Source organism: Amphiprion ocellaris, chromosome 14, assembly GCF_022539595.1.
Source record: "Amphiprion ocellaris isolate individual 3 ecotype Okinawa chromosome 14, ASM2253959v1, whole genome shotgun sequence".
NCBI classification, from domain to species: domain Eukaryota; kingdom Metazoa; phylum Chordata; class Actinopteri; family Pomacentridae; genus Amphiprion; species Amphiprion ocellaris.
This window is the reverse complement of record NC_072779.1, coordinates 12,911,164-12,937,297: the sequence shown is the minus strand read 5'-3', so window position 1 is coordinate 12,937,297 and position 26,134 is coordinate 12,911,164. Positions and strand designations below refer to the sequence as shown.

At 39.5% G+C, this 26,134-nt stretch overlaps 1 protein-coding gene across 8 annotated transcripts in view; it reads left to right on the top strand.

Moving 5' to 3' along the window:
* nrxn2a (neurexin 2a) overlaps positions 1 to 26,134 on the top strand; it is a 126,503-nt gene that overhangs the window by 72,430 nt on the left and 27,939 nt on the right. The window contains exon 1 of one of the 8 annotated variants that reach the window (XM_023268012.3): positions 22,764 to 24,514. The exons of the other annotated variants lie outside the window; for them this stretch is intronic. Coding sequence (XP_023123780.1) covers positions 24,172 to 24,514 — 343 coding nt within the window. The 5' untranslated portion in view covers positions 22,764 to 24,171. Of the gene's footprint in view, positions 1 to 22,763; positions 24,515 to 26,134 lie in introns of those variants that run through there. 8 annotated transcript variants of the gene reach the window in all.

Genomic DNA, 26,134 nt, shown 5'->3' with positions numbered 1-26,134 from the left:
ATAAAGTCCTGCACCTCTATGGAAACGGCAAAACCTTGGCTAGATGCACAGAGAATTCAATATCTTCTGTGCACTGTGACATAGTTATAATGCCATAACTCATAAAAAGGATAAAACTGCTCCGTGTAAACAGTCTGCAGCTCAGTCAAGTTCAGCTGGAAGGTCCCAAAATTTTTGTCAAGTGACTGTAGATGAGAACTTAGTTACTAATGGTTTTTCTCTTTTGTCTCAGAACGCAGATTTTTATTTTTTATTTTGAACAAAATCTGATTAGTGCAAACTGTATTTTTAGTAAAACTTTAAATGAGTCATGTGGATTAAAGCAATTTTGTTAGCGTATCACTACTCTAGATTTGGTTTTCAGATGGAACTGCAGTTCCAAGACCATTAGAAAGTTAGAAATTCACTGATTCTTTCTGTTTTTACAGCTCCTGGCTCTGATAAATGGTGTCATTTTAGAGTTTTACTGAAAGATAGTCACAAACAGGTTTTAGTTCAGAGGGTTAATAGTCTTAAATCCTTTTAATGAAACTGAATTTACAAACTTGCCATAAACTGATGTGTTAATATGTACATTTTATCAATTTAAATATGGCTGATTAGAAATTATATTGTTAAAGAAAATGTAATGTGTGTGAAAGATGAGTATAAGGGAGCCTAGGTGTAAGCAGGTATCTACCACAGCAGCATTCATTTCATAGTCTCAATCCCTCAAATGTCAAATTCAGTACAGCTTTTGCATATAATTGAGTTTTTTATAACCTGAATAGCAAAAAAAATTGCAATCCTTGAAACACTGTGATAATGTTACATACTGACAAAGCTGCATCCTGTATATCTGACTCAACTTGGATATATAAGTTCAGGAAAGAAGATCTTTCATTGATTCTCTGTAATTACCTTCAGCATGTCAAGTCCAAGTCCTGACAGAACTCACCCTACTGCTTGCTTATTATTACATAATTATATTCCACCGTTACACAGCATCCTTTACTTTCCTGCTGCATTTAGAAATGAAATAACCGCTTAATGCAGTCGAGGCAGAGTCATTACCATTATGAAAAGGTCTTACCTTCCTTAAATAAAATGTCTGCTTGTACAGTTCACTTTACATGTTCCTATAAGTGACTGAAGCATGCATTTATCTGCAGTAGTTTGTGGTGCTTTCAATTTTTCAAACCGATATGTTCTACGATCATAGACTCTTTGTCATAAGGAAGGAATTTACAATTAAGAGTCAGTGAAAATGGCCCGCATTGATGGACGTTTTGTTCACAGCAGTGTGTCTATAGATTGGTTTCTGTAGTCAACTCCATCAAAGTTATTAATCTACAGGATTTCAGTTAATACGGTTGCCTGTACACCAGGATTTTAGAATCCCCAAGTGACATAAATAAAACATCTCACTTTTTAGTCTATATATGTAGATTTCAACTTAAATTGCAACATTTGGAGTTGTATATCCATAGAACTTATTTTCACAGCATCAATTTCCTTTAAATTCTTTTTTTTATAAGATTTCTAAATTCATATAGCACTGTATGGTTAATGGTCCAAAGAGTTTTCATTTAGTCACCACCTTGCTTTGTCAGCTTTGTTCAACATAGAGACAGTATATCCCATAAATGATCGTCTCTGCCAAATCTCTGCTCTTTGTGAGTCATGCGGAAACACTGAGCCCAAGACTGCTGGCGCAGCTCCCTACAGCTACATTATGGAGGTAGAAAAGCTTGGACATTGTGTAATTGACTGGAAGAGCTTACAGGGTCATAAAAGTTAACCTGTGATTTACTGGAAGCATTGCTTTAGTCTCTGGAATTCTTTGCCAAAATAAAAACCATGCAAATTTCTTCCTCCAGTAAAATACGTCACAGGTCAATGTCTGACCGCTCACAGCATATTTACAGCTTTTTTAGCCTTCGAGGCAAGGGTGGAAACATTTTGACATTTATATAGATTTGAAAAGATGTCAGGCACCTGAGGGGATAATGCCAGCGGCGACTTACTGTGGCTTCTGCCTTTGCAGTTTCACACATTAAAAACATCTTTGTTGTCTTATTTGTTGTACTTGAAGGGTTTTTTCTCTAAATGGCAGCATTTTATCATAGGATTTACTTTGCAGATACCAAAAGCACGAGCAAATTCCAATAATTACTGATATTTAATTTCCTGTTAACCATGATGTTGCCAGTTTTCAGAAAAGAGTTATCAATAATCACATGAGATTAATGTTTCACTCTTCACAAATATTTGATAGGACACTATGTGAGACTCAAAGTGACTCATACTGTTTATTAAGCCGTCAAGGAACTCAAGCACTCGCATGTTTAAATAAAAACTGGTGACACTGTTCCACCAACTGTGCACATACGAATTTGACTAGACACAAAAAGAGATTTTAGTTCATATGACCCAATTTTTCTGATAAATAGCAATGGAAGGGTGCAAAAATAGAGGGAGGGATTAATGAAATAGCTTCCTTCCACCAATTTGCTAAACTGAAGCCATCAAATTTACTGCTATTTGTGGTTGGTATTTAACAGAGCATATAAAGTATGTGTTCAAACAGCAAACGGGCTCAGGGGACAACAAATTGGATCTCATCCATTTGAGAGTTCCTGTCCTTGAAATGCTAGAGGATGGCATCAAAAGAAATGTAAAAATGACTAAATTAAGTAGTCATTGCATGAAATAAAATGCAAAGTGAAGTCATGTGGTGAAATAGACATTGCAGTCAGATCATATCATCTGTTCATTTACTAAACCATTGTTACGCTGACGACACTCAATTGTATTTATCTATGAAGCCAGATGAAACTAATCAGCTAGCCAGACTGCAAGATTGTCTTAAGGACATAAAGACCTGGATGACCTATAATTTCCTACTACTAAATTCAGACAAGACTGAAGTCATTGTATTTGGCCCCAAACATCTCAGAAACTCGCTTTCAAAGCATATAGTTACTCTGGATGGCATTACATTGGCCTCCAGTACTACTGTGAGGAACCTCGGCATTATCTTTGACCAGGACATTACCTTTAACTCACACATCAAACAAATCTGTAGGACTTCCTTTTTCCACCTGAGAAATACTGTAAATATCAGGAACATCCTGTCTCAGAGTGATGCAGAAAAACTAGTCCATGCATTTGTTACTTCTAGGCTTGACTACTGTAATTCCTTATTATCAGGTTGTCCCAAAAGCTCTCTGAAACATCTACAGCTGTTCCAAAACGCTGCAGCCAGAGTACTGACGGGAGTTAGCAAGAGAGATCATATTTCTCCTATACTGGTTTCTCTTCATTGGCTTCCTGTTAAATCTAGAATAGAATTCAAAATCCTTCTTCTGACATATAAAGCTCTTAACAACCAATCTCCATCATATCTTAAAGACCTGATAGTACCATATTATCCTAGCAGAACTCTTCGCTCTCAGACTGCAGGCTTACTTGTTGTTCCTAGAATCTCTAAAAGTAGAATGGGAGGCAGAGCCTTCAGTTATCAGGCGCCTCTCCTGTGGAACCATCTCCCAGTTTGGGTTTGGGAGGCAGACACCCTCTCTATTTTTAAGACCAGGCTTAAAACCTTCCTTTTTGACAAAGCTTACACTTAGGGCTGACTGGGGGACCCTGACGGGGATCAGCTGGAGTCTTCATTTGCACTACTGACTTCCCCTTTGTCCCTTAGTTCTGCCCCTAGTTCTGCTGCTATAGGCCTAGGCTGCTGGAGAACCTCTCTTGATGCACTGAGCCCTTCTCTATCTACCTTTATATTTAATATACATACCAATATTGCATTACACTCACTCTGTTTCTCCCTGTGTCATTTCTCCAAGTGTCCCTGGTCCCAGAGCTGGATGCTTCAGATCTGTAGTTCTCCCACCAACTGGCCTAATCTCCATCTGTGAGATGCTGCTGCTGACCTTCCTCCAGTCCACTGCTTCCAGCTGCCCATTTTCACCAATCTACTCTGCATTGCCCTTACTATACTTGATTGGCTCATCTACATATTTTTGAATTTTACCACCAGCTGTATATGTAGTATATTTAATGCCAGAGCCGTACACCATAGCAGTAAATTATAATTAGTTTCCATGTTAGTTGTACTTTGCGTGTATCATCTGTCTTATCATGCATGTATCAAATTGTGTTTTATGTTCCTTGCCTCCCTCCTACCTCTAACCCTCTACCTCTATCCCTCTAACCCTCTACCTCTATCCCTCTACCTCCACCTTTCTACCTCTTCTGTCCCTCTCAACCTGCCCGGCCAGCAGCAGATGGGTCCCCCCACATTAGAGCTGGGTTCTGCTCAAGGTTTCTTCCCTGTTAAAAGGGTGTTTTCCTTGCCACTGTCGCCTTTTGGCTTGCTCTGGGGGTCAGGCATATGGGTTCTGTAAAGCGTCTTGAGACAGTTTGACTGTAATTGGCGCTATATAAATAAAATTGAATTGAACTGAATTAAACAATCAGAGAAATTTGAAAAATGGACCATGGCTCAACTTTCCTCTTTCTGTCTGCTGGCAAGTTTATCAAATGCCAATAAAGCATCCTAATGAAGACATACATTTCTTTGATAACACATACAAGTCCTAAGAGAGGTTTGCTTTATTGTGTCACTTGACTTGTGAAAAGCAGAAATTTTTACCAGCTAATTCATTGCCAACTGAACCGTCTTCTCTCTCTGTGTATTTATTAGCTTTCTCTCATCAGCATGTCAAAGCACTTGTGATTAGATTTGAAACACTGCTACTAACAGACTCAATGGGATGCCAAAGACACCGTGTTTCAGTTTCTACTTTTAGCTCCATTAACATAACACAGTGTCACAGCACAAAACATCAGGACTGAGAAATTACATGATTTTTTTTTTCCCGAAACCTGTGTGAAACTGTTACAGAGATGCAAATAGAGCCTGTTACATCACCAAGTATTACCAAAATGCAATAATACAAATTGCTGCCAAGCTCAGTCTTGCTCTGAACACCATTGTCTGATTGCAGTCTCTTCTAACCTCAGTGTTGTCTGTGCTTCACTCGACTGCTGCAGGTGTTCTCATTGGGAACCTAAGACTGTAGGGATTTCTGTTCAGCTGAGAATGCTTGTTTTCACTTGTATGTACATCTTAGCATTCGTCTTGGTAAATACAGTATTCAGACACATGCTGCATGTCACATTAACACACTTTAATGTGCTTTACCACCATATTTGTACACTTAATATTCTACACTATACACTGGGTTCGCACTGGGTATCAGTTATATCACATTTTTAACCACACTTTAAAGTGGCTGCAAATTATCCAAGCTATTCCAGCATCTTTAGTCTCATTAAGTGTGCTGTTCAGTGAATGTTATATTTATTTTTTTGTCCTTGGGGTTAAAGATGTGTGCAGTTATTTTTGATGCTCTGCTGATCTGCTAAAAGAAAGTGATAGCTGCATAAAGCTGCTAAAAGAGGTGTTGATTCACAGCGGGATCCATAGTAACCCTTTCACATAACAGTGATTCATTTGATTCAGGGGTATATAAAGATAAAATGGCTTTTGCATAGTGTAAGCACAGTTTTGCTGTACATTTCAAATCACATTTGTAAACAAAAAAATGCCCAGAGTTATCACTTAGAGCATATTTATTTTCATGAGCCAGAAGGCAAACCAGCTATGGCGAATTTGGTTTTGTATTTGTTTAGTCTGACTCACAGGATGTAGGATGCAGGTAGAAGCCTGCCATTGGCCACTATCTGCGTGTTACAGTTTTCTTTGCTACGGGAAACAACAACAGTCTCTGGCACAGCAATGTGCCACACGGAAAATTTCAAGTTTTGCCAAGCATTTGGTCGTGCATTGAGGAAGCCCTGCTAGTTTTTTGGTATATTATCCATTTTAGTTACAGTGCTCGTCTCCCTGCATGCAAATGTTCCACTAAAACAATTCCACTCATCACTATTTTGAGTAACACCAAAGCCGCATCCTTCACTTAGCTCCATCCTGAACAACTGTGATTGGTTGAAGAAATACAAACATGGCAGAACTGTATCCCCCTATAGCAGAATGATAGTGAGGTGCAGTTAGATCATTCTGTTCTACCGAATTGCCTGAGTATCCAAGACTAATATTTGCTTAGCTGTTGTTTAGTCAGTTAGTCTGTTGAAAAAGTCAATTTTTAAAACTTCCCTCTTCTGATAGTGAAACTCTCAAAATATATTTTAAATACTCCTAAAAAAACTGGTCAGATTAGGTGAATCAGCAACACATGAGCAAATGGATCTTATCAGCAGAGATTTCCATCCTTGCATATACTGATAATTACTCTAAAAATTATACATTATCACATTAATAGATCAACAACTTTTACCTTGGTAGATTTTTTTTTTTTAAAAACTAATAACAAATAACGTAATTTCCTCTTTCTATTTTTCAGGGAAAAGACAATGTAGTGCAAGCGTTTTTTAGCCATTAGAGTGGTTTGACTCAGTGCTTTGGCCCAGACTGAAATATCTTGACAACAACTGCATGGATTGCCATGAGATTCACGTTCGTTGTGAACTTTGGTGATTTCCTGACTTTTCATCTAGCGCCATCATAAGGTCAAAATGTCTATTTGTCTAGCACTTTGCTCTCGTACTTCATCTAATAGCCTGGTTTCTATTCAAATGAGCATTACAGACTCGCACAGCAGCTAGCGTGGCTGCAGCCTTCGCATGTTGTTATTTTTAGGATGAACACTGAAGTGCACTTAATGCACTGCGTACTCAGACTGTTTGCAGTTTAAGTACCCAGTGCCTTAATGCTCTCATTAGCCTCGAGAATTTACATCATCAGCAATCAGTAATTCTTTCTTCACAAATAAACCTGCTCATTATTTAAAGCGTCGAGACATTGCTTCCCTGACCTCTCGCAACCTTTGGGTAAAGTGTCACGGATCAGGATAATTTAATGCAAGCTGATAGCTCATTAGAATGCAAACAGACACAGGCTGTGCTAAGCTATGTTTAACAGATTGGAAAATACAAGCCACACTGCCAGTTTCACTCAGATATGCGACAGGTTATTTCATGATTAGTCATGGTCTCTTATGACTCACCCTGCAAACACTGACTGCTGGAGAGGGAGTTCAATCTTCTGCCAATGTCACACTGACTAACAGAGTTAGGAGAAATATCCAAACCGCTATAAAACACACTTCACTCACCCTGTCCACCAAGGAGTTCACACTACAGTTATGCTGTCTGAGATTGGGAGTTATAGGATGCAGTCCAGCAGCTATTGTTTGAGCTCCACAACGTCAGGGTGGCTGTTCTGGTTATGTGAGTTGTACTTTCATACCTTTAATGAATTAAGAAAGGTTTTGTCAGTATATTTGTATCCACACGATATTAACTTTTTCAGATTTGTTTATGGTATATCTAAGCTGTCTGTGTATGGAAATTGATAGAACAACTCCATTTGAAGTTTCAATATGTCAGCATTTCTCTTGATTTTATTCATCAAATAACAATAATTCCTCAGATTTCTACAAATCATGTTATGGCTGAGTTAAAGTGTCTACACATTTTCAGATGCAGGTCAGTATTAGTGGTTGTGTGTTTTATACTCTACTAGCATTTATTCCTACCCTAAATAATCAAAAAGTAAAAATGATTTTTGATATTGTTATAGACTTTAAGTCTCTCACAGTCTGGTAAATGCATAGTCAACATTGGCAGTCTTTGGGATAATCCAATTTCATCCGTATAGCCCATAAATCAGATACACTTGATTGTTCAGGTAAATCAATCTTCAGCCTTGTCTCATTTGCCTCACATTAGATTTATTCAATAATACTAAAATTCCTCACTGTGGAGAATTCAGTTCTACCAAGCAGGTGCTTTATTGCCATGAAACTGACACATATTGAGTGAAAACAGTCATTAAAAGCTTATTTTGTGCCTGTGATTTGAGTATCATCTTTACACACTGTAATAAATGCCTGCTTTGTTAAAAGTAGCTGACACTATTCTGTTGTGGAGCTCGACTTATTGTCAACATCCTCGACGGCTCCTTCAAGCAGAAAAGACTTATTTTTATGATAGAGCTTTGCCAATTACCTGGTAGCGCTTGTGCATTTAAACACAGGCTGCTGTTCCCTTACTCAGAGTGGATTAAAACATATTAAACCACCAATGCTGTGCTTGAAATGGGTAGCAGCGAGTGGTGTTCTGTAATTATGGGAGTGAAAACAATGATCATAATTAAATCATAATATGAAATTATATTTGACACTCGCCTTCTTTCCTGAGAGTATTATAATATTGGTGTAACTTTCTAAATAACTGTATTAAATTAAAAAGAAAAAATGTCAAGTTCATTGAGGCGACAGGAGTGCAACAACTAAAGAGCAATCCACATAATAAAGTGAAGACGCTTGCCATCCTAAAAATTCAATTTGTAATTTATGTTTTTAAAAAACTGCAAGCAACAGCAAGTTCATAACAAGGCTTGGCAATTTAGACTAACGTCTCAGAGATGCCCCAGAAAATATGTGCTTTTGGTTGGAAAGCAATTTTCACTGTTTCCTAGTTGAGATTATGTGAATTAATAATGACATAGTTACAATTTTGTGTTCTGGTGAGAATGTGCTGTTTTCAGCGTTGATCGTAATGTTTGCAGTAGCTATCTATTCATCTGTGAATATATCTCTCTGTATTTCTTTCCATGCATTAGTGTATAATGGTATGGTTGGGCAAAAATCATAAAGAATATACAGTTATCACATTGGAAACTAAACTCCATTTTTTTCTTTAACAAAAACAGTTTGGGGAAAGGCACAGACAAACATATCCTAAAACAGCTTCATCTCATTTTGTGTGTCAGAGATAGAATGAGAGAAAAGCCTCTGTTGCAGTATTATAAGCGAACAATAAAACTGAAAGATTCCCTTAAAAGTGCTATCGGGAAGGCTGTATATCAGTCTGAGAAAGCCTTGGTGTGATGACCGATTTAAACAGCCATAGGCACTTTCAGACTCCATAATAACAAGATAAGAGCTGGGCAGCAGGCTGCAGCTACAGCTAGAAACCGAGTGTCATATCCATAGAGGATCCATTTGCATTAGAGAGGAGAGTTTATTTTTTATAATAACAGGCAATTTGTTTAAGGGGATATTTTGAAATAATAATCATATAAAGGCTATTTATTACAAGAATGATTTCTCAAAAAGTAACAGCAATCACAATATGCCTGCAGGTGAAGTAACCAAGAGCACAAATAATTATGGCAATAAATGGTGTAAAAGTGGGGTCAGATGCTCACCAAGAGGCTCGGTACTTGTGCACACAACGAGTGCAGTGGGTGTGTAGAGATACAAGATAAAATATAAATTGTCTCACACTGGCAGCTAGTGCCTCTGCTCGCTCTCCCATTTCCAGGATGATGTTCAGCACAGTGTCTCTAAGGCACTATCCATTTTCGGGACTCACATTATGCAAGACTTGATTACCAAGTGGTCAGTCCCCACCCTGCTCTGACTGTCCCTCTGTGCCCTTCTCTCCATGGGAACGTGGTGGGTTTAACTTGACACTCAGACCACGCACTAGCTGAGCCTCAGATGAATGCTAGTCTATGCCGGCTCCCCCGGGGGGGAGGAGAGGCCGGGGCTTCCTAGCCCCTACTGCAGGGGCTTTGTGAGAGGAGAAAGGTTACATTCAGTTTACATCATAAAGGCTAGACACACACACAGAGGCCTTCTGATACAGAGTCTGCCTCTATCTGGCTTCATTTCTGTCTTTCTGTCACTCTCTCTAACACTCACAGACACAGTGACACACTCACTTATACATCATTCACTCACTGTTCCCCTCACAAAGTCGTGCTCCCACTCTGCTGCTCAATAAAATTATAACCCACTGTAATGAAGAATTTAGGAAGAGGGAGTGCATGCTGTACCATTGTGGTTTTCATCGACACTTTGGGAAGCCTGTGTCTTCACTTTGAGTTGAGGATCCACCGCATCACATGTTGTCGAACTAAGCGGCAGCGGCTTGAACTCGCGTCATCATTTTTCTGAAGATCAGATTGTAGGTCAGCACTGGTTCAGGGATGAATCATATAAGATTAGATGCAATTTAGCACAATCGGTGAGCTAAGGTACAGGTCTGGAATTCGACTTTGCTATGCTTTTAAAGCAACATGAAAGGATTTACAGATCTTTATTGTCTTATGTGCTCAGCTTACAGATGCACTGAAACTGAAATATGATTCAATATTATCCGGAAGAGGTCAACGTACACAAAACTGCATAATAAACAAGGATTAACAATGATCTAACATAAAGAGCACAAGAGCTACACAAGGGGGTTCATGGACATTCATCCAATTATAGTCTACCTTTGTAGCTACTGTATGTGGCAATATCCCTGTCATATTAGTCCTTTTTCTCCATGTTCATGCAGTCAAGTTAAAGCACCAAAGTTACATATAAAAGGAAACATGTCGGTATAATTTCACACAATATTATGATGGTGCATTTAGTAAGACGTATGCTTTTCCTGGTGTGTCAGCCTGAATTATCACTGTAAATATTGACTCACCTAGTCTACTAGCTAAAAGAACAGCCTCACATGGAGTCGATACAGAGGCGCTGCGCCTAGCAACAGCAGACTATACATCACTCTTGATATACTTCAACATAAGATGGATTTCCATACTTGAGGTCGCAACTGTCGACTTTTCCCTTCAGCCAAAGCAGTCTGGCTGCTGTCTTCAGCTGCTGGAGCTGCCTCTCTGGCCTGATAAAAGCCAGTGTACAAATCCTTCACCTTCCCCAGCCCACTTCTGTAACCTATTAAAACTCACGATCCATATAAAATTGACATTCAGCAGATTAGTTTATATAAACGGGGTGTAACAAGGCACTCAGACGGCTGCAGTGCTCTCCACTGCAGTAATAATCAGAGCCATTGTAACTAACTCATGTAATTTCTGACATGCATGTCCAGTTTTGTGGCATCACCTTGACTAACAAGGTAGCAACAGTCTTCAGTGAGATTCCTTAAAAGGTCTACAGTTTATGTTTGTAAGTATATTGTGTTTGTAGACCATGTGCTGTACGTACTTACAAATGAATTAAAGCAATCCTTTAATCTCTACTTACAGTTAAAGTAATTCTATTAACATATCTTTCAGGAAATCCAAAGCATGGCTAGTTTATTTATGATATACAACAGCATTGAGTAAACCCCTGTGTAAGACCAAACAATGAAATGAGTGAAACTTGTAACAGCTTACAATAATTGCATCACTTCTGCATAGAACAGTAGGGTGTTTGCTGTTTTGTAAAATTAAAAAATATAAGCCCCACAGAAGGAACTCAGTGTAACAGAAGTCAGTACTGAGATTCAAATATTTTATTTTTCCAATACTTTGTGAATTCAGTAGAACACCTCTGGGGCGTTATATTGGATTCAACTCAATTGATTTACTTGGGCAGGTCATAGTTTTCACTTTTTCTTCCAGTGGAAGGTCTTGTGTGAGTTTGGCAATGTGTTTTAGATTGTAATCATGTAGGAATATTGCTCTTCTGTCAAGTTTCTGCAGTCTGGAAGTCATCTTGTTAGCCAGTATCTTGGCATATCCACAGACATTCATCAGGTTATTTGTACATGTCATCTCCCAACACCTTTGCAGTCATACAGCCCCATATTGCCACACTTCCACCTCTGTGCTTCACTGTCATGACTATGCGTTCCAAGTTCACACCAAACATGCCAGACCCCATTTGAGTCAAATTTGCCTTGGCCTGACTAAAGAATGTGTTCTCAACATTCATCAATCTTCTTTTCATCTTGCAGTTTTTCTCTTAAAAGCTTGCAAAGGTGTTTCTCTTTGAAGTTGTTCATAGAGTCTAAGATTATGCACTGTCCTTCACGCCATGTGAACATCACAGAAATTTTAAATTCTACTGCTAACCTCTGTGCCAAGTCTGAAGCCCTTCCCAGTCTGATTTTAGAGATAGATTGTGCAAGTAGTAGCAGCTTTATTCCTCTACTAAAGAACACAGAGGAATTTTGTGACAATCGGCGTACGTTTGTTCATCTGGGAATCCGTCTGTCTGTGCACATCATTACTCAAAAATGGAGTAACGGATGTGGATGAAATTTTCAGAGAAGGTCAGAAATGACACAAGGACCACCTCATTAGAGTTTGGCAGTGATGCGACTTATAGTCGGGATCCACAGATTTGTTAAGGATTTCAGTATCATTGCGAGACAGCAGCATGGCATCACTGTTACTATGACTACAAGTGAACAGTACGTCAGCTGCCTGCTGACGATCACATGATTGTGATCCTACTACAAATCCACTGGGACTTATCCATTGGAAGTGATACAAGGAACAATTGATTAATTTATGGGGCTGTTTCCAAGTCCCATCAATTCCCTCCGCCTGCTACATATTGAGGTGACGTGATTCAGTATCCATACATAACATACACATGCATAACACATGCCTGTGCTCAGTGCAAGGTCATTTTTTATTAAAGATTTCCTCTGTCGGAAACGATACAAAGAATGAGCAGCCTTGGTGGACTATTGCGCTCTCTGAGTGCTTTTCTTTTTAAGATTATCACTGCTGTTCTGATTGGTGGTACTATAGCTCATTCTGTACATCCTGAATGCTATTACTGATCACTGTGGATGTATTTAGACTAGATTTTTAGTTGGTTGCATCAACCTTCCTGAAGTCTTTTCTATCTTTGTGAAATCCCATGCTCAGAATTTTCAGTTCCTCTGACAGACAGTTTCTACTTTGAGTTCTGTATTTTCAATCGTCTTTCTGAAGTATTTATATTCAATATTTCATAAGATAAAATATTTTAATTGCCAACTCGTAAAAATAATGCAATCAGTGAGAAGTTATACATTTGAATCAATTGGCATTGAAATGATACTGCACAGAGGTGTTCTCACGTCTGTTGTACATTGTATATAGCACAATTTATAATCAACTCAATGCGTCCACATTGAATGCATGTGTCAAACAGAGTAAGAGTATTATCAAGTGTTTGTTTGTAATTTGAAAATGACAAAAAAAAAAAACAACTTGTACATCCCTGTTAATGGGACAGTAGCAATTTTGTATCCTGTCAGGTTGTGCTTATCTGTTATATTACAATATGTATGTATTGCAGCATTAAGTATGAATTAGTGTTCTCCCTCTTATCTGTGACTTGAAAACCTGCTAACTATGTCTGTGTGAATACAAGCCAGAGTTAATATACAACTCAGTAAAACCGTATGTGAGCTGGACCAAATTTTCACAGAAACCAAGCTGTACATCTGATATACTGTATGGACCTTGGACCAGTGATCTATGTCTCTGTATCTCTCTCACACACAAACAAACTCTCCATTATCTGCCACTTTATTTCTCTCTATCTACCCCTTCTCTTTGTCACCTCCTCTCTATTCCTGGCTCACGCTCCGGTCATTGTACAACAAAGCACCGGAGTCTGCAGGCTCAGCAAAAGAAAACCTTTACCTTTTTTTCCTTCCTTTGCTCCCAATTCATTTTGATAGATTGTTCACTCACTTTCCTCTATGTTCAATGAATAATAAAAAGATCTGCTAAGCTTCCTTTCTATCGTGAAGTAAGCGGTGGTCCCTCTTACATTTTTCCTCAGATGCAATTGTAATGCAGATAATGATATATTCATGACATACCTACATACAGTATGTATTCATTTCTCACTGGGTTTGGGTCTCAGTACAGGATGTCTTCAATACACAATGAACACCATTGTTATTTTGGTAGTGATATAATACTGCACAATTAGCTTAGTAGACACTGTACCAAGATTAGGTTAATAAAGATTAGAAGAAACAACTTTGTAGAAGGTTTTTCACACAGCCTCATCAAAAAAAACAAAAAAAAAAACACAGTTTGAGCAATATTTATTATTGCATTTTCACCCATTTTTAAATCCATTGTTAGGCGTCTGGCTGCAGGAATCACCATTGAAATCACCTTATTAATAACAAAAAGAATGGGGATGCTATTATGTTTGATTCCTAAATAACTTTCATGTATATTTCATGCAGCTCATGTAAGAATATTATAGTATGCTGATCTGTGCCCATTGCAATAACAGTCACTTTGCACCATGATGGCTCACATCCTTACAGCTTGCAAAAGGCACACGTGTGATTTTACTTTGCTGTGGGCTATCACTTTAAGTAGAATATAAAACCTCAATAGATGCCAGACATCTTGGAAAGGATATTGTGTGGATTTATCTTTTTATGATGCTGTTACGGATGTTTAGCTTTTGTATTTTGCGCTTTAAAATTATACAAAAGCATGTCTATGATGTGTAATATTCAACACCCAAATGATTGAGGAGTTTGTTCACCTTGAATCAGAATCATCCCTCTAAAATCCCTCCTCACTCTAAGTTAGTAGCCAAACTAATACAATCAGCAAGTGAACAGGACAGACTGAATATGTACCCAATCCTAGAAATACGTCATTGATGTTAGAATGATTGATTTGCATCACACCTGCATCGAAGGGGTTTGGGAGGATGGCTGCTGGCCAATCTTTGTTCGAGAGATTCATTGTTCACTTTTCCTCTGTGGTGACGTGTTGGCATAACTCTTACTTTCTGAAAAAACCTTCATCATAAAGCATCAAGGACAGATTAAATTGTTATTCAATTAAAGATGAAGTAGCAATGATATTATTTTCATTTTGTTTTCATTTGAGCTTGTGTGACTTCTGCAGCTGCAGCACGGACCTCTAGTGAGGAGGAAATGTTTTTGTTCTCAGGGCAACAGAGAAAAAGTGTTATTGTTCATTATTTGTTTAGAAGAAACTAAATTCTTAAATATCCTAATATCAAGTTATGTTTTTGTGATACGATGCGGTGCATTTTCTTGCTAGATTTCCGATTTGATTAACAGATTTAGTACTGGAGCTCCATTCCTCGACCAAGAAAACAGGCTTTCAAAAGTTTCAGCACCATGGAGAGAGACACACACAGACTGGAGGTGTGTTTTATTAGTGGTTTAACAAACCTTTGTCTCCCCCCCTTCACAACACCTTGGGGGAGAGCTGACCATTGACTTGATCCCATGATCGTTGTCTCACAGCAGCTGCACAGCACAGACAAACAGCGTTTTTTTCATGAGTCACCATTGAAAAGTATTTGTGTGGACTGCAGATACCAATGAAATCTCCTACCTGGTGGAAAGAACTGCAAACATGTTAACATTTTGGCAGAAAAGATGCAAATGGAACCCCAACATATACAGTATACTAATTAACTGTGTGAAGTATAGAAATTATATAGTATTTTGTTTTTTGTTTTTTAAAATTCTTTCTATGATAACAGAGATTAACAAAAACTGTGGTGTTGTTGACACTCACACTCTTAAGTCAGTCACTTACCTTCTGCCTTTCTTAATCTAGCAAGCTCAGCAGCTACTTACAAATTTATCCTGTTTGCTCCCATTTGAACCAACAGTGTCAAAAATGTCTGAATCAACCAATTAGAAGCTACTACTATAAAGAGGTACACAGACATTTTTTCAGAGATGTGAGGATTTGTCTGTCAGGTGAACAGACCACCTCCCAAGATGAGCAGCCATACAACATCCGCCATCATCCTGAGGGAGACCAGTCTTACCTCACCAAGCCTTTACTGGTTCAACTGCTCTGATGTCCATATTGTTGTGATATGATATCATTCTTATTGGAAGGTCCCGGAGTTGAAATATGTTTTTTGGTTCTCCCATTTTGACTAAAGAGAAAAATAAGTTTTTTTTTTTATTGCACAGCAGAGCACAGGTCCCTTGTATGTCACCACATATCAATAAATATACCATAAAAGAACAAAAATGTAAAGAAGCAGAGCCACCTTCATAAAACGTTCATTTTTTTAAATACACCTTGCAGATTGGACAACAGGCAAAGCTTTTGCCTGCATTCAACTGTCAATCTTTTTTTATTCAGTGATCTGTTTTGTCATAATATAGTCAGGTACAGTTCCTGTTGCGTATCCACCAGAACTGGTGTCAGCAAGAATGCTGCTATTCCAGTTGCAAATGTTCCTCCCAAATTTGGGAGTCTGCATTTCCAAAAAGGTCTGCTATCCCTTCACTCTGGAACTAAGTAATAAAGCAAGTTTAGATCATTAACCAGCTAGACAGGTAGCAAAAACCTTTAATGTGGAATCTGAGTTACCATATTATATCAAAGTGCCACATTTATCAACCTTCTCTCTCCCACTGCCCCTTCCCCCCAATCCTCCCCCTCAAAGCACAAGCTTGAACCTGCACCGGACACAGTGGGATAGTGTTGTGTGTGGATCAGTCCGAGCCACTGTCTCTGTTTTCCTTTGACAGAGCCAAAGCTGTGTGTGAACACCAGATGTTTCTCAGTGTACAAACAGAACAGACAGCTAGCGGACTGTGAGCAGATATTCACTGAATTTTACAGAGATGATACAGGATTAGAGTCACGTACTCCACCTTTAAAGCTCAGAATGTAAATGGGTCTATAGTTACTGTGACTCTGCTACTATATGTTTATGCAGAGCAGCATCTGGTAATATGCTGTATTTGTTGTTACTCTTTCTAAGGAGTAAACTGGCGAACTTTGGTTGCATTTGCTGGACTTGGCAGCTCAGAAAAAGGGAAGAAAACACTAATGACAAAAGCTAAAAAGTGTCTTTATAAAACGTGACGTGAAATCACAGAGTCATTATGAAATAAACATGTCATTGGACAAAATGCCATTATGACACACAAGGGGCATTTTGAAAAAAAAAAGTCACTAATTTTTAAATAGCATTTAAAAATAATGATTTCTTCAGTTATTTATTAAATTGTTTATTCATATATTTTGCAAAATTAATCTGCATGACTATTTTAAAGGTAATTTTTAATTTATTATTGAGCTCTTTGGATGCCTATACACTACTGATAGTTAAAGCAAATTAAAATATTAAACTAAAACAGTCAATTTGGCTAAAAAATCAACAACAAATCAAAATACCAGGAATATATAACACAACAGATGGAGCTACTTTACGCTATCTACGTGGTCTGACTGCAAGCTTTGCAGTACAGTAACCACTTTGAATACGTCAGAGCTCCATAAGTTTGGGTGCTTTTCCTGTTCTTACACCACATAAACACAGCATCAAACCAAGTGCATTTCACTCAGCTTGGCTCCTCACTTATTTAGTATCTGTTCACATGGAATATGGTGCTAGTTAATGTTATATGCTGAGCTAAAGTGAAGTGAAATGAATGTTGAGACACGTCGTGGCACGATGTTCAGACTCACTCCCTTTTTACTACCTATCGTGCTTCATTTACCCTCCATGGTTTTATTCGACTCTCAGGATTCTCAGTGTGAATTTTTTGTTGTTCGTGGCCTGACAGTGCTTTCTGCTCTGAATCATGTTAAATTAACTTAATTGTGCAACACTACAGCGGCCAGTGGTGTTGCAAAATGTGAGGGGATTGTTTACCTCAGAGTAAACAATCCCCTCACAGAGAGAGACTGAAGCAGTGATTTTAGATGCAGCCCAAAATGTTAAAGCCGTAGGAGCAATGAAAGCTGCGTTCACATCACAAGCCTTAATGTTCAATTTACCTTTTTTTGCATATTGTTTAGCTGTTTGCATTGTTTGGTTTTAATGTGACTGATATCAGATTTCAGTGTAAAGTGTTTTTTAAGTTGATAATTGACCCGAAAAATTGTCCGAAAATAGAGTCAGGTTCACTATATAACAGGCAGGGAGTCTTTTCTGACACTGCTGCTACATTCTTCTGTGGCCTTGTTTGACCCTTTTTTTTCTATATACACAGGCTGGTTAAGATGTAACCCTCAAGATTTACCTGTACGGCTCACGAGACAATGTCTCAATGTTTCTGCCTGTATCCCCAAGAGACCCAATGCTGTGCTGATGGGAATAATAACAACAGTTCTCACATATGTTCTGTCTCTCAATCTAATGAGCTATTCAAAATACAGGCAAAGTCATGTACAGATCTGTTGAATTTAAGACTTGCAATGAATTGGATCGCCTTTAATTCACATCGTTGGGCGCAAACATCCGTTGGTTGTTCTCTGGAAATTACCTTCACAGTGTTTACATTTACACTGTCATGTGAACAAGAATCTAATATGTTGTCTTGCCCACACCTTCCACCATATTTCACTGAAATCCTTTCAGTAGCTTTAGAGCTATTCCGCCCACAAATAAAATAGATAAATAAAGGAAACCTCAGCAGATGTAATAATAAAAAGCCAAGGTATAATAGAGCATTTTTTTTATACCAGAATGCAAAACGTCTATTCAGCCAGTCAGCCATAATGATAAACTATTACAAAGCTTTGGGGTCATAGCTGCAAAGGCCAGTTTTTATTTGAGAGTACAGCTGAAAGGCATTTCTTTGAATATAGCAGACATTGTGATGCACGGAAAAGCTTCAGATCAAGTCCATAATCAATGTCGAGATGCTGAGTGCAGCTTCTTGTAATTATTTAAAAGATAATTCACAACATACTGTATTTAAGAGCATGAATAAGAAGGCTCAAGCCAACATAATATAAACAGACGATCTGCTTTTAGTTCTAATTCTATGCTTGGATAACATGATAGTTTCTGGTATTTGCTAAAACACTAAAAAGGAAAAACAAGGGGTAAGTTTTATAATTGCAGACCAGCGTGGGCTTTAGTGACAGTCCATTAAAATGAAAGCACACTGGCTCATCCAGTAAACCATATACTTTTCAACATCCTCCACATCATGACTGAAGCTTAAGCAGTATTTTCTTATAAAGAGCACATTTTATGCAAAGCGACTGTTTTTGCTGCATATAGTGCATGCTTAGTTTGACATTTAATTTTGTTTAACTTTCATTTAATCAGGCGCGGCAATCAAAAGTGATTTCATGTTCACAATAATGGCCTGAGTAGAAGTCAAATGGCTTTTGGTACAAAATTAATATCTGACGTCGTAGGGGCAATTTTTTGTGACTCTCTGTAGCTACTTTATTAAGATGAGACAAGAGCACAGCTAGTGATGTCTGACCCACTGATATCTAAAATCTTTGGTCTGAAAATGTCGCATATCATCATTAATGAAGGCAATCATTAATGCATGAAGTAACATTGTGTAAGTAGGACACTAGAGAGACTGAAAAAGGCAAGACCTCTGCATGTTTTTTTTTAGCCAAATTTAAAAAAAAAAAAACATTCTGAATGGAGAGGCTAGTTTGCATTAAAAAAAATCAACAGGTAATCGACAGTATGTCCAGTTGGAGCAGTTTGTAATTAGATTCAGACACCTGAATGTGTAATCCATCCATTGTTCCATTATCCATACACTGCCTAATCCTCATTAGGGTCACAGCTAAATGTGTAACTTAGTGTATAAATAATCAGGAGAGAATTAGAGCTTGCAAAACTTGATAATTTATAGTCCATCTACGAGATATCATCATTTCTGAAGAGACTGGATAGTTGGACAGCACAAGCCACATTCATAGACATTTCTGCTGATGTTTTCTTTAATGTTTATATCTAAGACATGTACATCATCCCAAACCAATATCAGAGACAGAACCTCGTCCGGAGCCAACAAACTCGCTGATGCTTTTCAGACTCATCATAAAAAGTCGGTGATTAGCTGACTACACCTCAGCCAAGCAACAAAAAAAAAAGGGTTTGGTAAGCATGCTTGTTCAAATTCAAGAGACTGTTGCGTTTTTCCTCTTGATGGAGGCATTTCTCCGCCATCACTTCAGCTTCTTTTCCTTTCCAGGCGACATGCTGAGGCTAGTAAGCTCAGCTAAACAAGCAAATGTAATCTATTTTTGCCAGCGCCATGTGCAGCCAGGAATATGCAACCTACTGTCACATGAAGTGTCTTTTTAAATGAGAGTGCATGCTGTCTGCCAAGAAACCAAAGTCGCTGAAAAAAAAAAGAAGTGGAAAATCATGTCTAATCAAGGTGTGAATTTTGAGCAGAAACCGCTTTGTGGGTAAACTCTGCATCCTTCCTGAGACAACTGAACCCTTTCTTTTGCGGAACTACTATAAATTATCCACTTAAGCATTGCAGTCTCTCACTTTCATAACCGCACTCCTAAAATATCCAATAGTTGTCAGTTTTACACAAAACACAATAAAAAAAAAATGTAATGTACATTTTATACACTTGTATCTGTTGGGGGAACCATTGCGTGGCAGCGCCATCATATTTTTCACTCTCTTCTCCTTTCCTTGCACTGTCTAAGCCAGGCTTATTTTAGGTGTTGTCGCTTTGAGCCTAATGAAATCAACCAAACATCACAACTGCAGGCCATGCCTTTCAGAGGACGCTCGCATTATGAGTAATTAATCTGAAAGTGCTATGATTAATCCTGCTACTTTACCCCCTGGGGCAAGACTAGATGTCTGTGAAAAATTGTCTCCCGCAAATCCTCCTGAGAACAAACATGCACATTTAGGTTTCTTAAGTCTTTAGAACGCTGTACACGTCTTCTCACATCAAGTCATCCGCAAGTTTGAGATAAACCTCTTGACTTGTGCTTTTTTTCTGTAAGGAAATTTCAAACACCGTGCGTTTGGAGCACATGTATGTATTCCATATGCACAAAAATAATGTGATTATGTAAATTGAACAAAATCTGCCAAACACTCTGTAAGTGGAAAAAAAAGGTTTAAAATAGCCTGGAGAAAAATCTGAAAATGCAAATGAAAGACTTATTGGTCTCAAATTGCAGATACAGAACATATGTTGAAAGGTTCACTTAAAAACCCAAACAGGTATTTAATGGATACACTTTGACGTGTATGTGGCTGTGTGTTAACGGGCAGAGCTGCATGGCATGTCCAACTTATTAAATACCCAAGGACAACACAAGGTTACAGTCAAGCAGCCGTCTCCTTGTTGTTGTCCAGATAGCATGGCTTTCATGGTGTTGAGCAACCCTGGAGCACGTAAACTGATTAATGCAAGCCTTTCATTGTCGACAGCTCTCGCCAAGATATCATCACTGCCTAGAAAGATGCTCATATGGAGAGCCTGACAAGTCCAAGTCACCAGCTATAAATCATCCCACTTCAACTTCTCTCACGCAGACCTCACGGTTACTGGAAATGGAGTACTGGTTTTATTTGGACTGTCCGCGAGTAGGAGAAATTTCCAAGCTTAGATCACTAGTCAGGACTGGCCTTATGTTAGCCGTTAGACAGAAAATGGCCGAAGCTTTGACAGTACAAATAAAATTGACTTTTTCCACTGGCATCTTCCGAGGATTATTCTCTGTGCTTGACAGTCTGTTTCCACATCAAATAGTAATTACTGTAAATGTGTCTGCAAGTTATAGCCAGGCAGACCCTCTAACATCACCACTATTGTCTGTTTGATTAAGCTGGCGTGCACTTCCTAGCATTAAGATTTATGGAGAAACATATAGGAGAGGACGCACAGAAAGGATTTAAAGCTCCCTGTGAGTCAGATTGGACAGATGTGGGAAAAAAAATGGTATCCACAGCTTCTTTCAGTTTATTTATGTTCATAATACCAGCCGATGCTGTTAGGGCACTTGCCATTCCAGAGTGTTATGCGCTCATCCCTCCTGTGTTCTTTTTGTTCAATCAGCCTCGCTCCCCCTCACGCCCAACCCTCCCTCCCTGCTTGAGTAATGGCCTGCGTCGACTTCTTGTCACTATGAGAGGTGGTGCTGCATGGCTTGCCTCTGTCCTCCTGTTTCCATGCGTGTCCTTTCAACCGACTAGGCAATCCCAGCTGATATCTCTATCGACCGCGATTTAGCTGATATAGCTGCAGTCTCCCTTTGCTTCTCTCTCTCCCCCCTCCTGCAATCTTCTCCTCCCTGTTTCTCCCCATTTTGGCTCCATCCCTGCCACCTCCCATCCCTCCCTACTTTGTCTCTCTCCCCTTCTGATAATGTGTTCATCCTCTCAAGTGTCAATATATTCCAATTCATCTTGTCATCACATTTCCCCACCCCAAACCTGAGCGGCTCAGAAACTGCCAGAATACCTCTGAACTCAGATCAGTCGTAGCTCAGAATAAGTTCTGCATGGTTAAGCAGCATGAGAGCAGAGAGCTGCTGAGCTCTCTGACAGAGGGGTGACTTGTATACAGATATGAGGTGAACACATCAGGCAGAGGGATTAGAGCAAATTGATTTGGAGTATAAAAACAGCAAAGGTATGGCAGTGCAGTGCTGGGAAAAGAGGGGTTTGAGATTAAATTCTGATGCAAGTTCCTGATTTCGACAAAACAGATTACATACTGGAGCTATACCTTCCTCAGCCTATAAAGCAGAGGGCTGTATTCTATCATTCCGACAGGTATTTGTGTTCCTGTCATTCATGCCTATTGTAGCTCTCAAGTCTGTATGTTAGAAGCACGTCCATACCAATACCCTTGTGTTCATTCTGTAACAGCTCTGACAACTCACCTAAATCAGGCTCCTCCTCTGCAGTATGATTCCTACGTGTTCCTGCCAGGACCTGCAAGCCAGTGCGCTGTGAATCTGTAGCATGTATTTATTCACACAACCCATTTACTTGCCTCACTATTTCACTGTGTGTTTGCGCCGTGGCTGCCTGTTTTCTCTTTCTCCGTCTCTTCCTGTGTCTCCCTCCCTCCCTCCCTCCCTCCTGCTATCGCTCACCCACCCTTTCTCCCCCCCTCCTCCACCTCACTCATTTGCTCACAGACTCTCCTTCTCAGACGCGCACACGCACACAAACACACATAGAGGCGCATGCTGTGCCTCACTGGATCAGAGCCTCTGACTACAGTATGCCTTCAGAAGAGCTCCTTTCTCTTGCATTCATAAGAGCACAACTCCGAGCTCCAAGGTTATTCTTGCTGGGATCCAGGGCTCTCCTGGAATTCTGCTCATCCCGGATTCATTACGATACGACGGTGCTTTTTAATTAGCATAATTTTTGCTGCAGCAGTCCAAGGCTACATCTCAGTCTCAGCCATCCAGGGGCATCAGATCTGAGGAGAATCACCTGCCCTCCTCCCGAGGCAGACGCATGCAGCTGTCACCTTAACCGTCCTCCGTCAGAGACGGTACGGCAGATCCGGACAAGGTAACGGGAGAGGATAAAGGAAAAAGGAGCAGCAGAGAGGGGGAATGCAGCACTAGTCGTTACTGCATGAGACTGAGCAGGTGGAGCGTGAGGGAAGGATCATACAGTTTCATTTGAAATAGAAACACTCGGTTGCTACGGCTGCATTCTGCTAGATCTCTGCCACACCAGAGGTTCGGATTTGCTGCGCCTGTGAGAGACTGAATGGAGAGCTGCTGAGAAATTATTTATTTATTTTCTGGATTTTCTCCTGTACCGCGCTGCTGCAGATACTGCTCCCTCTCTCTCCCCCTCTCTCTCTTTCTCTCTCTTTCTCCCCCTCCTCCTCCTCATCCTCCTCCCTCCCTATCTCTGTTCTCTTCCCATTCCCTGGCTAAAAGGGAACAAAAGCACTGGCTCCTGCATCACCCTTCATCGCTGCATCTCTACTTGCACACATTTTTTTTTTTTTTTTTTAATCTTCCTTTGATTTTTTTTGCTTAATGAAATGATCCAGTTTCCCACGGAAGCGTGTTACGTCTTGTGCTGCGGTGGAGGGGCACTCTTCTTAGTGGGCAGGCTCAGCTGCCCTCAAGCTCTACCTGTGGGCGATGGAGACTCTTATCAGAATTCTTATCACACGAATCTCTGTCCTGCCACTTTCCATGCCTAAATATCATGGTTGAGCAACGCGCCTGCTTGAAATTACAGCCGGATTCGTCTCCATTCTTTATTTGGATGTGTATCTCCTCTGCGTTTTGGATACACCTGGCTCACTTTTGGAAGAATGTGCCTCGGGATGGTTTTCAATGAGGTTTTAAAACTGGCTTTTCTGTGCAGTAGACATCTTGCTATGGCAGTATGTTAACCAAGAGTGCATAATTTGGTTGCTCTTCAGTTTTGTTTTTTTTTTCACAAGAGCAAGTGGATTTTGACTGCTTTTTTGAAATCCATGTTTTCCCCTCACAGTTTCAAAGGATATTTTTCCATCATCTAGTGAAATTCCCTAAACCAAACTGAGGGATTATGAAAGAAACACACCCAGGTTGTCAGTGAGATGCCCTGTTGTCTTCGAGTTGAACTGTCAGAGGCCAAAGCTTGGCCAAGTTGTCTGTCCTGGACCCATGTGGATCTAATATACATGGGTAGACTTTTTGCAACCACCTCTGTGCTTGGACAGCGGAGCAGCTGGTCACAGTTTAGCCTAGGCATGGGCCTAAGTTACTGCTCGAGACTAGCCTTTTGGTTGGCCTTACTTACTGTACTCCCCATCCAGACTGGAACAGCACGTGTGTCTTCAAGTCTTAGTACCACGCACCATGTCCACCACTTCCACAATAAGCATGGTACTGTTCCTATTGCTATCAACAGGATGCCTTTTCTTACCAGAGGGGGCCATGGTAAGACATTTCCCTCCAAGATTCTGCACTTGCTGTTTGCTGCATCACTGAGCCATCACTTTTCTCTGATAGCGTCAAGGGTCAGGAATAATAAGAATTCGATATCAGGTAGCACATTGTTGCTGGCTGACATCTTAGCATCGCTAGAGTTGGCATTTCAGACCTTCAATCCTTTTTGTTGCTTTGATCGTTCTGCAGCTAAGGATGTGCTGCAGCCCCTGTGCATCATTAAACCCCTTTATCTGCCTATCAGTATCAGTAGTGGTTGCCCTTTCCTCATGTTGCTGCTCAAGATTCTCCAGCATCAGTGGAGTAGTGTTTGTTATATTACAAACGCACGTCAACGGCGTGATGAATCATCATTGCAAATCTCTTTATCCTTCTCTCTGAGATTCTTGTTTGAGTATTGTAATACACTCGGCTTGTTTTCAGGCAGAGGTGATTGCTGCAGTATACTGTAATTATATCTCATCACAACATGCATATGCACATACATGTGTGCAGTTAGAGTGAGCAAAACTTAAAATAGAAGACTAACAGCAGGATTTACAGCAACACTTTTTTCAACTTCATATAAATTTCATCTTGGCATCCGTCTCTACATTTCATTAGATAGAATATAATTTGCATTCACTGGAGGGATTATAGTGTTGACCTATCCTCAACAATCTACATCAATTTGGCTACGCTGCTTAAACTGGCTCCTTCAAAGCGCTGACACCAGAGTCATTGCTCCCTTTTATATCTCACTTTGAAATTTCCATCCTAAGACTCACTTTTATGTCCTATAAAAAGAGAACCGATGGATTTGTAGTGTCTTTTTCACAGCAGCAGTTTTGTCAGTTGCAAAAGGGCTAAAAATGTGATGAATTACATCTGCGCTATTATAGCCATATCATTCTGGACCAGGCTTTTACAGGCACGGCACAGCCTGTGATCAAACAAGCCTATAAAGAAAAAAAAACACTTCAAAGAACTCACTGATAAATTTTCAATTACCTCTATTGTAGATTTTATACTGTGGGTTGTTATGAAGTATGTGCTTCGGAGCAAGAAATCCAATTTACTGCGACATAAATGATGCAGACAGCACTTATGATTTACAAGTCATGTCCCCAATACCATAATGCACTACGTTGAATGCATAATGCAGATTTTGGTTAACACTTATTGGCACAATGGCCACAGTAGCAAGTCATGAAAACAAACACACACACACACACAAAAAAAACATTTAAAAAGCAAAACCAACTTTGCATTTATTAACAGGCACAAATGCCAAGATTATGCGACCCGAAGCATAATTTTTTGGGCACTTGCTTTAACATCACAGATGTGTGTATGTGTTTGTGTGTGTGTCAAGGCTAGCCAAAGATTTCTGGATGCCCCTGGGATCTTTGCTATTTATAGGCCACCTACCTTGCTGCAATGCCTCACGTTCCTCATTGAAAACACAGGTTATTGTGTGTCGTTACATTGTTGTGGTTACAGTATGTAGCATGCTCCTATATACAGATGCGTTCGAATAATGAGCAAAAAAGGATTTCAAGTATGTCTATATAGAGTCATCTAGGTGATGGAGAAATACTCAGCAAAATAGAAGGATCAGCCATTGAGTTA